The sequence below is a fragment of the Suricata suricatta genome, chromosome 1 (genome assembly GCF_006229205.1).
Source record: "Suricata suricatta isolate VVHF042 chromosome 1, meerkat_22Aug2017_6uvM2_HiC, whole genome shotgun sequence".
NCBI lineage: Eukaryota > Metazoa > Chordata > Mammalia > Carnivora > Herpestidae > Suricata > Suricata suricatta.
In genome coordinates, this window is record NC_043700.1 from 107,206,213 (window position 1) to 107,222,818 (window position 16,606).

At 41.9% G+C, this 16,606-nt stretch overlaps 1 protein-coding gene across 1 annotated transcript in view; it reads right to left on the bottom strand.

Annotated features, from left to right (window-relative positions):
* The window catches only part of SEC24B (SEC24 homolog B, COPII coat complex component), a 97,608-nt gene extending 97,439 nt beyond the window's left edge, over window positions 1–169 (bottom strand). The window contains exon 1 of the mRNA XM_029951340.1: window positions 5–169. Within this exon, the coding sequence (XP_029807200.1) occupies window positions 5–70 (66 nt within the window). The 5' untranslated portion in view covers window positions 71–169. The remainder of the gene's footprint in view (window positions 1–4) is intronic.
* Window positions 170–16,606: the final 16,437 nt, after the last annotated feature.

The window sequence follows — 16,606 nt, forward strand, 5'->3', positions numbered from 1 at the left end:
CGGCTCCCCCAAGCTTGGGCGGGATTCGGGCGCTGGCGGCCGGATGAGGGGATTCGGCGGGGGCCGACATGACGGCGCTGCTGGCGGCGGCGGCTCCGCTTCAGGGAGGTGGGCGGAGGGAAGGGAAGGCGGGGCCGGAGAGGCAAAAGGAAGAGGAAGGAACGCGCCCGGCGTCACCGAGGGAGTCGCCCGGGACCGCGGCCGGGTGTTGGCGCTTCAGCGCGGAGCCCTGCTCTGCCGCCGCAAGTGCCGAGCCCCTGGCCCTCCTCGGCTGGCCGTGCTGCGCGCTCCAAGCCCTGAGCACGGGGCTCCCGACGCCTGTGGCCCTCCGCACCGAGGCCTTGGGCCGCCGCAACGCCCCCTGCAGGTCGAAGCCGGGCAGGCTCAGGCTCGAGGAGTGGTCCGAGGCCGCGGCCTGACCGCCAGCTTGGCATCTAAACTGCTCCCGCTCCCACGGAGCCACGGTCGCTTTTGAGAGAGGAGGGATGGGCCCCCGTTGGACTCCCACCTGAGCGGAGGCTGCGCGGCGCGCCTGGCCCGGCGGCGCTGGGAGGGAGATCCGCGCCGCACCCTTGCCGCGGGGTGACATCCGGAGCTCCGGGCCACGCCGCACCGGCCTGACCCCACCCACTCTTCCTCCCGATCGGGAACCCTGGGTTCAGTTTTGGTTTTTAATCTTGAATTTCCAACCCCCTCCCCCTATGTTAATGCTGAAGAAAATAAGGCATTCCAGGCCCCTGTCTGTAGGAAATTTTAATCCTCAGCAAAGGAAGAGAAAACCTTTCTCTTTGATAAACACAAGGATCGAAATAAGTGCGTTATTCTAAACTTTTCCCACTGACTTAAATCTAGGGAAGGGGAAGGAGATAATAGAGAAAGAGAAACTGGAAGACAAACTTTATCTTCCTCATTTTTGGCCGAGAGTTGCATCATTCTGTTGATGTTTAGATGAGAAGCCATAGCCTCCAAAGCAGAAACTCCGCTTGCATTGTATACCTTGAAATCTTTGAATCCCTGGCCTGTGCCAGCAGGCTAACTGGCAAGCAAGTCTTGGACTATATTACCCAAATCATTTTGCCATCTTAGAACCCTAAAGTGTGCGACCATCTTTCTGTATTAAAAATGAAATTGCTCAAGGACACCTGGTGGTTAAGCGTTCAGTGGGTTAAGCGTCTGACTATTTATGCTTAGGTCGTGATCTCACGGTTCCTGAGATCTAGCCCAGGAGAGCCTGCTTGGGATTCTCTCTCTTTCTCTCTCTCTCTCTCCCTCCCTCTCCCTCCCTCTCTCTCTCTCCCTCTCCCCCCCACCTCGCCCCTTCCCCACTCGTGCTTTTTCTCTCTCTCAAGATAAATAAATAACAACTTATAACAACTTAAAATGATATTGTTCAGAAACATTGAATTTGAAATGGGATGTAGCAAGAGATTTCTGGAGTGGTAAGTCTACCGAATAATAATGGAAATCATGCAGTGTGGTCTAGAATAATGCAAAGCTTCCCTTTAGTTTTTCCCGTGGATTAATGGTATTTGGTGCTTTTATGCATCAAATGGACTACAAATAGGATTGCAGTAGTTGGATTGGTACTCTTTGAGTTTTAGGATTTTCAGCGAGACATCACGCTCCACATAGACACATTTCCAACTTTTCCACAGAAACCTAAGCCCTGCATGAGCAAAAGATCACACTCTGCTTTATCAAGGAGATTACATGGTTACAGGTGCTAGCACTTCCCAGGAGTTCTTTGAAAAAAGGCTCAGGAAAAAAGCGCTGGGTTAAGGGCTACCATTATGAGGGTAAGGGAATCACTGGGCAATTGGCATTTTGCCCCTGAATGTATCTTCCTTTAATCAGAGGTATCCGTAATGAAGGCGAGCCCTAACTGTTTTAGGGGAGACTCCTGAAGAGGAGGACTGGACCATGTTTCAGCAGTCTTCCCCACAGCCTTTGGCATCTGAGCTGCTTCTACTTGTCCACTATTTTACTGTAGTAGTTTCTATTTTCTAGCATGGTTATAAGAATCTTTTGCATGTCAAAAAAAAAAAAGAAAGAAAAAGACTCTTTTGCATGTCAGATCCTACAATCTTTTTTAAAATGTTTACTTAGTTTTAGAGAAAGGGCAAGGGAGGGGCCGAGAAAAAGGTAGAGACAGAATCTGAAGCAGGCTCTGCACTGCATGATCTCATGACTCTGAGATCAGACCTGAGCTGAAATTAAGCGTCAGATGCTTAACTGATTGAGTCACCCAGGCGCTCCAGATTCTACAAACTTTATGAAAATATGATATTTTGCTCTATTGCTTTAAGTTTCATGGCAGCTATCAAGGAGGAAGAGGAAGAAAAGGGTGAAGGATTGAATGAGTGAATGAATACTTATCATGCGCCAGGCACTGTGTACTGTAATGCCCAGAATTCGGGAGTCCCCCAGAAATGAACCACCAGAGTCCAGAGTCAAAGCCAAAAAGCAAGGGTCGTTTATTGCAGGTTCGAACCTGGGCCTCTGCTCACTCCAAGGTGGTGGAACGGAGAGAGCCAGAGAGCCCTGAACAAAGGTGGGGTAGGACTCTTATGAGTTTGGGAAGGGGGAGTTACAGGAAATTGCGACATAGGTACAGTGATCCAATTATTATTATACAATATTATTGACAGCAGGTTTAACCATTCACATTGCCCAGAGCACTTGTTACTTTTGGCGGGGCCCAATCACAACATTTAGAGTATTGACCAATCAGAGTGGGCCCAGGACCCTCATGTAGGGCACTAGGACCTTCATGTAGGGTGTGACTAGTCTTAACCTCCATCTTTAGGCCCGCCCCCAGAAATGTTAATGGTGTTAGCTGGCCTTCAAGGTCAGAGGGGAAACCTGAATCAAATCTGCACCCTTACAGTACTAGTCACTTGAAATGCGTATGTATGTGTGTATATATATGTTTTCATTTAGTCTCTCTCTCTATTTCCATTTAGTCTTCACAATAGCACAATAACTCTGCGGGATATTTTTCTTTTCCCCCATTTTACCAAAGGAAACTAAGACTTACAGAGTTCAAGTAATAGCAAAAATCATGAGCCTGTAAATAGCAGAACCATAGATCAAACCAAAGTCTATTTAGCTCCAAAATCTTTGCTCTATTCACTATAAACTCTTCTGGGTTCATTTACATTTTTCTTCATAAAGCAATGCTAATTATGATATACTATTTTGCTTGTCAAAGGATTTTCAGTTTTACATATTTAAATTTTATTCCAGTATTCTTTTGAATGGTGGATCTCAAAATGTTTGAAATGCAAATTAGGTCCCACCCAAGACCTACTGCACTCTGGACCTGGGACCCAACAGCAAACTCTCCTGGTGATGCTGAACGCAGAGGAAAATTTGAGAACCACTGCTTTTGAATAGCAAAGTTGGTTCATTATGTTTTCACATTGGGAGGTAATTCTCCTTTTCTTCAGGAAATCTCTTCAATTATCACATTAAAAGAGATCCTTTTTAGTTGTACGATGACAGGGCCGGAGATGCCAAATATGGTAGTGCCTGCGTAGATTGACGGGCAGTGTTGAGGCAAACTCCAAGTCCGTGTTCAGTGGGAGAGCGCTGTCATTGAAGTTAAGCCCTTCTGCAGGTACAGGAGGGAAATTTTTGTCAAGTGTTAGATTCTGACCATGTGCCCCTATTTGTCACCCGATCTTACAACTTACATTCTTTATAACAGACGGTGCGGGAGATTTCACAACGAAAGACCTTTCTGTGTCTCAGAAGATGATAGTGCAGGCCTCTCTCTATCGTAGGCTGGCTCCCATCCTCCTCAGACAGGTAGTTTATTCTCTAGTTTTTAAATCATGTCTGACCTTTGTGGGACACCTTTTTTCTCTCTTTTGTTTTTTGTAATGTTTATTTATTTCGAGAGGGAGCACATGAGCATGCATGAGTGGGTGAGGAGTAGAGGGCAGCAGAGAGAGAAAGAGAATCCCAAGCAGGCTCCATGCTATCAGTACAGAGACCCACGCCGGGCTTGATCTCATGAACTGTGAGATCATGACCTGAGTAGAGATCAAGAGTCAGATGCTTAAGCAACTGAGCCACCCAGGCACCCCATACCTTTTCTCTTGTAATGGCATTTCCTATAAGGTGTCCCTCTCCCAATGTGAAAAACAATGTTCTTTCTCCTCCTTTATCTGATCTATTTACACATTTTTAGTAGGCCCACACTTCGAGTAGCAAGATTCCAAAGGGCATCTTTCTATTACATTTGCAAGTTCACTGGGGACAGAACTCCCTTTCGTGGATGATGCGAAGGGACCACTTAGCAGCTGCAGTGTGGTGCTACCTGGTCCCGCTCATGTTGATGCGGTATAGGTTCTAGCATCCCCCTGGCTTCCCACAGCCAGTATTGGGGATGGACAGATGAATAAGACAGAATCTGGTCCCAAATACTTTATGCAGGATCTTTTACATATATTCTTATTTTTTTATATTGGAATTTCTTGATTTTTTCCCTATAAACTTGCTGTATTATTTTTCTTCTGTTCTTTGTGAATCTTTATTTCTTCTTTTTATTATGGCATTCTAAATTGAGTTCCACCGCTCATATTGTGAAGGGAAGAAACAATTTCACTGACATTTATGTTATGTGATTGCTTATGGTCATGTCATTTAAGCATCACTTCAATCTCAAATATCTAAGACACAGATAAGATCCTAAAAGAAAAAAAGAAGATGGGATTATTAGGCAAATAATACCATATAGTCAACTTGTGCACAAAACTGCATGCAGAAAATTCTCTCAAGTTCTTACTTAGAAGATTTGGCTATTATTTCAAATATACAGCACTATAACTTCTGTAGCTATCCACTTATCCAGCCCATAGCAAGTTAGAAACAATGAATCCCAAGATGGGGGCAGGGGAGGTATATTAATATAGGCACAATGAGAGCAGCAATCACTATTAGTTGGCACAATAAATACAGCAAAGACCAGAAAATTGGCAAAGTGGAAGCGCTGAAAATGCACAGCAGTCTGAAGCAATTAGTTAAATTGAACAACACTGTGTATTCCACTGGGATTATGATAAACATAGCCCACAAGTCTGCCATCTGAGAATTTCTAACCTGGTATTCTGAAGGGAATTGAATGAATGGAGTTCCCATTTACTGAGGATCTACTATATAACTCGAAATCTCTAGGACATTTCTGTTTCTCTCTTGCACATGTACACACACACATCCAGGAGACAGGAGGGATATATGACCTATTTTTGGAACCTTAGGAACTCTTGTACATATGGCCAGCTTAGGTTCCTAAAACTCCATTGTTCTAATATACACAAGTCCAGAGTAAATGGAAGGATTTATGCTCCTAGGCCCCATATGCATGTCCACCAAAGAGGAAGGTCAGCCAGTTTTTTGAAGCTTTTTTTTTTTTAAATATTTATTTTAGCATTTATTTTTGAGAGACAGAGTGAGACAATGCATGAGTGAGGGAGGAGCAGAGAGAGAAGAAAACACAGAATCTGAAGCAGGCTCCAGGCTCCGAGCTGTCAGCATGGAGCCTGACTCGGGGCTTGAACCTGTGAACCCTGAGATCATGCCCTGAGCCGAAGCCGGATGTTTAAATGACAGAGCCACCCAGGTGCCCCTCTTTGAAGCTTTAGAACCAAGCCTACTCTTCTCTTTTTACTGATAGCAAGTTGTAAAGTGGTGCCTCTCAAACTTCGATGTGTCTATGAATCACTTGAGAATCTTCTAAAATACAGTTTTTTGATTTAGTGGATTTGGGGATGTCCTGAGATTCTGCATTTCTAATAAGCTCCCACGTGCTGCTGGTGCTGCTGGTCCATGACCCACTCTTTAAGTAGCCAAGGTTCCAAAGGGCATCTTTTCAATTACATTTGAAAGTCCATTGAGAAAAGAACTGCCCTGCCTGGATGATAAAGGAACTACTTAGCAGCTGCAGTGTGGTCCTAGCTGGCCCCACGCCTACTGACGTAGTACGGATTAAACTGGGCCTGGCATTGCCCTGACTTTCTATGGCAGCAGTACTTTCTTACGCCTAGATGCTGAACCCCCTCCTACCAGGCCAATGGGTGCCCCGTGTTGGCACTGATCATCTCACCATATTCAACAGTGTATCCATTTGGGTCATCATTTTTCCTCTTGCTGAGTATTGTCTGTTGTAGAAAAATGATGTCTTAGCTCAGGCTGCCATAACAAAATGCTATAGACTGGGTGGCTTGAATAACGGAAATTTATTTCTAACACTTCTGGGGGCTGGAAGTCCAAGCTCAGGATGGCAACATGGGAAGGTTCTGGCAAGAGTTCTCTTCCTGGCTTGCGGAACCTCTATGGCCTCACATAACGGAGAGAGAGCTCTCTGGCATCTCTTTGTGTAGGGGTTCTATCAGATTGACTCTCCATCCTTATGATCTCATTTAAACCTTAATCACATTATTAAAGACCTATCTCCAATACAGGTTCATGAGGGTTAGTGCTTCAACATATAAGTTTGGAGTCGGGGTGCAAATCAGTCCATAACAAATGGCATTTTTATAAAGTCATGAGTTCACCATTTGCCCTTCAGAAATGTCCCTATATTTAAGTGGTTTGTTTCAATTCACTGTATATTTAATTGTTATGAGTTTCCATTCTTAAACCTCTTTTATCTTAGATTCTTATTCTAAATACTGTCAAAAATTTCACTGCTTTCTCACTGACATAAATGTTGTGATTAGGGACATGGGGGTGGCTCAGTCAGTTAAGTGCCTGACTCTTGGTTTCAGCTCAGATCATGATCTCACTGTTAGTGGGATTGAGCCCCCGCGTCTGGCTGTGTGCTGACAGCGCGGAGCTGGCCTGGAATTCTCTAGCCTTCTCTCTCTGCCCTGCCTCTGCTTGTGCTCACTCTCTCTTTTCCTTTTTAATTTTTTAATGTTTATTTATTTTTGAGAGAGACAGAGAAAGACAGAGCATGAGCAGGGAAGGGGCATAGAGGGAGACACAGAATCTGAAGCAGGCTCCAGGCTCTGAGCTGTCAGCACAGAGCCTGACATGGGACTCCAACCAATGAACTGCAGGATCATGATGTGAGTCCAAGTCGGATGCTTAACTGACTGAGACACCCAGGAGCCTCTCACTCTCTCTTTAAAAAGAAATTTTAAAAACTTTAAAAAAATGTTGGGATTTATATTTATAAAATACACTTTAAAAATGTAAACTCTGGGCACCTGGGTGGCTCAGTCAGTTGAGTGTCTGAGTCTTGGTTTTGGTTCAGGATCTCACAGTTTGTGGGATGGAGCCCCAGGTCAGGCTCTGTGAGAGCCTGCTTGAGGTTCTCTCTCCCTCTTTCAGCCTTCTCCTCTCCCCCACTCTCACATGTGCGTGTGCTCTCTCTCTTTCTCTCTTAAAATAAACACTCATAAAATTAAAAAAAATACAAATGAAAACTCATTATAGGCTCCAAATTAATAATAAGATGACCTAGATCAGAATTTCCCAACCAAAGTACCAGGACAGGATGTGGGCTGCGAGGCATTAAAAGATGTGCCAAATATGAATCCTCCTCAGACACCTTGACAACTGGGGGGCCTTCAGGTGATCCCCAACCTCGTCTCCTTTGGCTGCAACTCCCTTGTGTGTTTACCCCACAGACATATTCTTATTTTCTAGTTAGACTAGGACATAAAGGGGCTGGAAGTGCGACCCAACGATAAAATTACTGTGCATGATCTTGAGCGCCATCTGCTGGAAGCAGGCAAAATCGATACTGTTGCTCCAGAAGGTAGATTTTTTTATGAAACTGTGCACATTAAAACATCATAAGAAGGGGTGTTTCTTTCTTTTTTTTATAAGTTTATTTATTTTAAGAGTGACAGAATACAAGTGGGGGAGGAGCAGAGAGAGAGGCAGGCAGAGAATTCCAAGCAGGATCCACACTGTCAACATGGAGGCTGATGTGGGCCTTGATCTCATGAACTGTGAGATCATGCCCTGAGCTGCAACCAAGAGTCAGATGCTTTACCAACTGTTCCACTCAGGTGCCCCAGGAGTGTTTCTATATTACAGGTTTAGTTCTTTTTTTTTTCTAGTTGAAAGGAAAACCTTTAGTTACATTAAAAAAATCAATCGAGTGAATACAATTTTCTTCAAAACATGCCAGATTAAAAATGTCGAACACACTAATTCAGTTAGGACACACTTTTTAAAAATCACGATGATGGCGGGGTACCTGGGTGGCTCAGTCGGTTGAGTGTCCGGCTTCAGCTCAGGTCACGATCTCACGGTTTGTGGGTTCGAGCTCCAAGTCAGGCTCTGTGCTGACAGCTAGCTCAGAAGCTGGAGCCTGCCTTCGGATTCTGTGTCTCCCTCTCTCTCTCACCACCCCCCTGCTCATGCTGTTTTTCTCTCTCTCAAAAATAAATAAAATATTAAAAAAATTTTTTTAAATCACTATGATGGCAAGGTTTTTAAGAAGCTTGACATACAAAAAATGTGCAAGAATATGGGAGGAGGGGGTGGACTAGAGAAGATAAATCCATGAGAAAATGGTAAACTTCCTAAAATATTAGAAAGCTTTCTTCTTCTTCTTCTTCTTTTTTTTTTTTTTTTTAAGTCTTTGCTTCAGATGTCAGTCCAAGGACAAATGAGTTGAATTTTGATACATGAGATATGTTGAATCAGGATTCTGGGAATCCTGGAGAAGGTATCTCCACAATGGGAGAGAAATTCAACAACACGTGCTCTACACTTATTCCCAATTCTGGCTTCCCTCACCTGTCATTGTATTTGCCACTTAGATTTCAGCAATGATATTTATTTAGTTTGATATTTTCAGTATTTACAAAATATTTTATTAGTATCCTTAAAGTCTTTAAAATCATTCCCAAGTAAAATTCCAATGAAATTTAAATCTTTATTGTGGGCTGAATTGTGTCCTCTCATAATTCATGTATCAGGGACTGAGAATTCCCACCCCCTTCAAGGGTTCTTCTAACTGGACTAAAAGTCAGATTGGCATGAAGCAGATTCACAGGGGAATATTTAGTTTAATAGCATATGCACAAGGAAATCATACAGGCGTGGCAATTCCAAAGATAGGTAAAATGAGGTATATATGTCATTCTGAGCCAAGGAGAAAGGGGTAGGGGTCTGGGACTTCAGAGGAAAGGAATGTTATTCATCAGTAGGAAGCTGTACTTTCTTTTTTCCTTTCCCTGTGAAAGACTTCTGTATTAAATCTTTAAGGAAACCTACTAAAGATCTTTATTTTTTAAATCAAAATTAGTCTCATTATCTTTGAATGAGACTCCCCCCAGAACCTGGACTCTGTAGATTACACAAACTTCCTCCAAAAGGCATCTCTAGGCTCAACTGTTCTCATTTCCTGGATCTAGGAAATTTCTGATATGTGAAGGAAGTGGGGAGTTCCTGTCTACTTTCTGAGACAAAGAGTTCTTACTTTGTTCTCCATGGAGCTCCAGTAGAGCTATAAGGTGTCTCGCTGAAACCAGGTCATATAATCCACGTACTTTCTCTATTGCTAAGGCAGAGAATGTCAGCATGCCTGGTATCGGTTAGTTTCCCCCCTAGCTGGAGTTTGGAAAATATGTGTTTTAAGACACACTCTGGGCTTAGGGAGCATTTCTTCTTTGCGTGTGCATATGTGTGTATCTGTGTGTGTGTGCTATGTTGTTATTGTAGTCAGCCACCTAGGGAACACCAACAAAAAAGTCTAATGACTGCAAATACATGAGTTTTTTTATAGATACAAAATGTAGGCATTTTGATAGTTAATCAGCATGTATGTAAACAAAGGGCATAGTCACAATTTTGTCCCAAGATCATTGGACACAAATGATACGTACTGTACAGAAATTGCTATAACTAGTAAGCCACATGTTCACTTTTAAAATAAGGTAAAAGTTGGGCATAAAAATAATAATTATTGCTATTTTTTGGTAAGTTTGCTAGGCATTGCTTTACATATGCTAGTATATTAATTTCACAAGATATCAGACCTTAAAAAAACTACAAACAAGAAATCTGAAACTCAAAGAATTAAGAAACTCACCCCAAGATCACAATTATCTCAATAATTTAGTGAGTGGGATAAGCAATGGGGGAAGTCACAGAGGAAGAAGGGAAGGTTGCCTGAAAAACTCTAGAATCCAGGTACAGAGGTAGTTGATCCAGTCTCCAAGAGCTAAAGATATTCATATTGATGGTTTTCTCTTGTAGGCTCTGGTTGGGATGAAGAAGAGTTCAGAGATTTCAAGCATATTGAGGAATGCCTCTTTCAATTCCTCCCCAGTCAAGAAGGCTCAATAGTGGATTACTAAGAACTTAATAAATATGCTGGCAAACTTTACCCAGGTACTGATGTTCAGTACCATTTTGCTTCATTAAAAAAAAATCACCAGAAAATGTAATCTACTATAATAACACTAATTGTAAATGGACTAAATGCTCCAATCAAAAGACATAGGGTAGCAGAATTGATTAAAAAAAATTCATCTATTTGCTGTCTACAAAAGACTCATTTTTTGACACCTGAAGACACCTTCAGATTGAAAGTAAGGGGATGGAGAATATGTATCATGCGACTAGAAGTCAAATGAAAGCCAGAATAGCCATACTTATATCGGACAAACTGGGTTTAAAGTAAAGGCAGTAACAAGAGATGAAGAAGGGCATTATATAATAATTACAGTCTATCCATCAGGAAGAGCTAACGTTTATAAACATCTATGCAGCAAATTCGGAAAGCACTCAAATACATAAAACGGTTAATCACAAACAAACAATCTTATTGATAAGAATGTGCTAATGGCAGGGGATTTTAATACTCCACTTACAGCAATGGAAAGATCAACTAGACAGAAAATCACTAAGGAAACAATGGACCTGAATGACATACTGGAACAGATGGAATTGACAGACATATTTAGAACTCTACATTCTGAGGCTATGGAATTCACTTTTTTCTCAAAGGCCCATGGTACATTCTCCAAGATAGAACACAGGAATTTAGATCATTCCAGGCCACTTTCAGATCACAATGCTATGAAACTTGGAATCGATCACAGGAAAAAGTCTGGAAAACCTCCCAAAACATGGAGGTTAAAGACCACCCTACTAAAGAACGATTGGGCCAATCAGGCCATTAGAGTAGAAATTTAAAAATATATGGAAATAAATGAAAATGAAAATATAAGAATCCAACCTCTTTGGGACGCAGCAAAGGCAGTCCTAAGAGGAAAGTATATTGCAATCCGTCCTATTTCAAGAAACTAGAAAAAGTGCAAATGCAGAATCTAACCATGCACCTAAAGGAACAAGAAGGGGAGCAGCAAGAACACCCCAAACCCAGCAGAAGAGAAATAATAAAGATTGGGGAAGAAATAAACAATATGGAATCCAAAAAAACAGTTGAGCAGATCAATAAAACCAAGAGTTGGCTTTTTGAAAAAATAAACAAAATTGATAAACCTCTAGCTAGGCTTCTCAAAAAGAAAAGAGAGAGCACCCAAATAGACAAAATCATGAATGAAAATAGATCTATTACAACCAATCCCTCAGAAATTCAAACAATTATCAGGGAATACTCTGAAAATTTATTTGCCAACAAACTGGATAATCTAGAAGAAATGGACAAATTCCTAAACACACATGCACTACCAAAATTCAAACAGGAAGAGATAGAAAATCTGAACAGACCCATAACCAGCGAAGAAATTGAATCAGTTATAAAAAAAAATCTCCCAAAGTATAAGAGCCCTGGGCCAGATGGCTTCCCTGAGGAATTCTACCAGACATTAAAAGCAGAGTTAATACCCATTCTTCTCAAGCTATTCCAAAAAATAGAAATAGAAGGGAAACGTCCAGATTACTTCTATGAAGCCAGCATTACTTCCCAACTGAACAGAGACCCTGCAAAAAAAAAAGAACTACAGACCAATATCCTTGATGAATACAGATGCAAAAATCCTCAACAAGATACTAGCAAATAGAATTCAACAGCATATAAAAAGAATTATCCACCATGATCAAGTGAGATTCACTCCTGGGTTACAGGGCTGGCTCAATATCAACAAAGCAATCAATGTGATATATCACATTAAAAAAAAGAAAAGATAAAAACCATATGATCCTGTCGATAGATGCAGAAAAAGCATTTGACAAAATACAGCATCCTTCCTTAATAAAAAACCCTTGAGAAAGTCAGGATAGAAGGAATTTACCTAAACATTATAAAAAAAGCCATTAATGAAAAGCCCACAGCTAATATCATCCTCAATGGGGAAAAACCTGAGAGCTTTCCCCCTGAGATCAGGAACACGACAGGGGTGCCCACTCTCACCACTGTTGTTCAACATAGGGCTGGAAGTCTTAGCATCAGCAATCAGACAACAAAAAGAAATAAAAGGCATCAGAATTGGCAAAGATGAAGTCAAACTTTCACTTTTCATTGATGACATGATACTCTACATGGAAAACCTGACAGATTCTGCCGGAGTCCAGCTCCTGCAGGTCCAGGGGTCCCCCGAAGGATGACGGTGCAGGTCAAAGAGAAAGTGGGAGAGTCTTGCGTTTTCATTCTGATCCCCAGACAAGCACAGCTGCCCATCTGGCAGGCGTCTCAGTCTTGTCTGGTTCTCAAGGTTTATTTATGGCAAAAGGTACAAGGACAAGAAAGGGCAGTAAATGATTTCTCATAGATAAGTTTTACAATTTTAGCCACAGGCACTCAAGGTGTCATAGGTATTTTTACAAAACCTCAGGTCTAGCCTCGAGGAAACGACCTTTAACCAAGAGGCAAACAGCATTCTTTAGTAAAGGTCAATTTTTTATGAGTGAGGGTCATTAGGCTGTTTATAACTCTAAGAGAAAGTTCCCAGGAAAACAAGTTCTCAGGAGATATGCTTGCTCTCACAACCCAAAGATGATTGATACATTTTATTGCAGTAGTGACTTTCACAAAGGCATTCAGGCCCAGAAGGTATTCAGTTATCCGTATTGCTTAGGGGAAAGTTATGTGTTGCATTAGGGTGTATCTAGCTTACTTATCTTTTCCCTGACCAGGTGCAGTCACGTCTCAGGGACAGGGCTTCTCAGAGACAGGGCGGGGGACAGCCAGCTCCTGACTCTAATTAGCAAAGCATGTTGAGGTTTGGTGCTCCAGCAGAAATGAAAGTTTCAAGAGGGTAGATTTTGGGAGCTATCTGGGGGCAAGAGACTGTGCAAACTTGCCGTACCCTCACCAGGAATTTTCACTTTACCGGTGAGTTCAAATAGCTCCCAATAAGATTCCACCAGAAGCCTACTAGAACTGATTCATGAATTCAGCAAAGTTGCTGGGTACAAAATCAAAGTATAGAAATTGGTTACATTTTTATGCACCAATAATGAAGTAACAGAAAGAGAAATCAAGAAACTGATCCCGTTCACAATTGCACAAAAAACCATAAAATACCTAGGAGTAAACCTAACCAAGGATGTAAAAGATCTATATGATGAAAACTATAGAAAACTTATGAAAGAAATTGAAGATGACACCAAGAAATGGAAAAACATTCCATGCTCATGGGTTGGAAGAATAAACACTGTGAAAATGTCATTACTACCCAATGCAATCTACACATTTCAATGCAATCCCAATCAAAATTGCACCAGCATTCTTCTCAAAGCTAGAACAAATTATCCTAATATTTGTATGGAACCACAAAAGACCCCGAATAGCCAAAATAATATTGAAGAAGAAAACCAAAATGGGAGGCATCACAATCCCAAACTGTAGCCTCTACTACAAAACTGTAATTATCAAGACAGTGTGGTATTGGCACAAAGACAGACACATAGACCAATGGGATAGAATAGAGAACCCAGAACTGGACCCACAAATGTATGGCCAATTAACCTTTGACAAAGCAGGAAAGAGTATCCAATGGAAAAAAGACAGCCTCTTTAACAGATAGTGCTGGGAGAACTGGACAGCAACATTCAGAAGAATGAAACTAGACCACTTTCTTACACCATAGAGAAAAATAAACTCAAAATGTATGAAGGGCCTGAATGTGAGACAGGAAACCATCAAAACCCTAGAGGAGAAAGCAGGAAACAACCTCCTTGATCTCAACCATAGCAATTTCTTACTCAACACATCCCCAAAGGCAAGGGAATCAAGAGCAAAAATAAACTATTGGGACCTCATTAAGATAAAAAAAGACTTCTTCACTGCAAAGGAAACAATCAGGAAAACTAATAGGCAACTGATGGAATGGGAAAAGATAGTTGCAAATGACATGTCAGATAAAGGGCTAGTATCCAAAATCTATAAGGAACTCACCAAACTCCACACCCGAAAAACAAATAATCCAGTTAAGAGATGGGCAGAAGACATGAATAGACACTTCTCCAAAGAGGACATCCAGATGGCGTACAGGCACAAGAAATGATGCTCAACATCACTCATCATCAGGGAAACACAAATCAAAACCACACTGAGATACCACCTCACGCCAGTCAGAGTGGCTAAAGTGAACAAATCAAGAGACTATAGATGCTGATGAGGGTGTGGAGAAACGGGCACCCTTCTACACTGTTGGTGGGAATGTAAACTGGTGCAGCTGCTCTGGAAAACAGTGTGGAGGTTCCTCAAAAAACTATTCATAGAACCCCCCTACGACCCAGCAATAGCACTGCTAGGGATTTACCCAAGGGATAAAGAACTGCTGAGGCATAGGGTCACATGTACCCCAATGTTCATAGCAGCACTGTCAACAATAGCCAAATCATGGAAAGAGCCTCAATGTCCATCACCTGATGAATGGATCAAGAAGATGTGATTCATATATACAGTGGAATACTACATGGCAATGAGAAAAGATAAAATCTGGCCATTCGTAGCCATGGAACTTGAGGATGTCATGTAAGTGAAATAAGTCAGGCGGAGAAGAACAGATAACATGTTTTCACTCCTAAGTGTAACAGGAGAAACTTAGCAGAGGACCATGGGGGAGGGGGAAGGGGAAAATAGTTGGGGAAAGAGAGGGAGGTAAATCATGAGACACACTTGAATACTGAGAACAAACTGAGGGCTGATGGGGGAGGGGGAGAGGGGAAGAGGGGTGACGGGCAGGGAGGACGGCACTTGTGGGGAAGAGCACTGGGTATTACATGGAAACCACCTTGACAATAAACTATAAAAGAAAAAAAATGTAATTACTTAGCTCACTAAAAACCTAAAAACATTCTGTTGTTGGCATATGTAAATTTATTCCCCCCCCCCCCCCCCTTTTTTAGAGCAAGAAAGCAAGAGAGAGTGTGAGCAGGGAGAGGCAGAGAGGAAAAAGGTAGAGACCATAGTAAGCAGGCTCCACTCCCACCTTGGATCCTTACTTGGGGCTCAATCACAACTGTGAGTTCATGACCTGGGCCAAAATCTGGAATCTGAAGCTTCACTGACTGTGCCCATCAGGGGCCTCTAAATTTTTTTATATTGGGCTCTTTTAAAAGACCAACTTCTGAGTGTGTAAAATGTAACAGCTTTCTTCCATTTACCAATTAAGTTTAAAGACAAATTAGGAAGTTCCAACTCCCCCGCTCCAACTAAGCTTTCTCCTGCTTTGTGGAGGAAAGCGGCAGTGGGCTTCCATCGCCATCTGGTGGACAGTGTGCGGTTGTGCTCTGACTGGAGAAGACTGCAGGTCTTGAGAGTAAATCATGAGAAGAGTTTTATGATAGTGCAATTGATCTGAAAGGAATGCATGGGAATACAATAACTCCATAGATAAAAGTTTATTTCTTGGTAATTAAACTGGGAGAATCACTTTTAGGTGTTGGATCCCAAACTGGGATGATGTGGAACTGAAATAATGAAAATTATCTTTAATCACACTCCACACTCTATGTATCACTTCATAACTACTTCCAGCACCATGGACCAACTTCCACAAAGATGTTCACTCAGCATTGTCATTTCAGAGGGCAGGAAGTTCTATATCTACATCCATTTTATTTCTATGACCCCACCTTTCTTACACCTAAAATCTCAACATTTAGGATTTACTCTTTTTTTGATAAGATTGTTCTATTTTCTTTAATTTTTAAAGAGGATATTCATTTTTTAAAAGTTTATTTATTTTGAGACAAGAGGAGTGCATGTGCAAACAAGTAGGAGGAGAAGAAGAAGAAGAAGAAGAAGAAAGAGAGAGAGAGAGAGAGAGAGAGAGAGAGAGAGAGAGAGAGAGAATCTCAGGTTCGGTGCTCTTAGCATGGATCCCACAAACCATGAAATCATGACCTGAGCCAAAATCAAGAGTCAAATGCTCCAACTGACTGAGCCACTCAGGTGCCCGTATTTCCTTTAACTTTAAAGCCTATGGTGTCACACATCCTTAAAGACCTAGGGCAGAGGATTGCCTGGGTGGCTCAGTCAGTTAAGTGTCTGACTCTTGATTTCTGCTCAGGTCATGATCTGTTTTTGAGTTCGGGCTCGGAGGTTGCTTGGAATTCAATCTCTCCCTCTCTCTCTCTGCCCTTTCCCAGCTTTCTCTTTCTCCTTCTCTCTCTAAAAAAAAAAAAAAAAAAAAAAAAAAGGACTAAACATTAAGAAAAA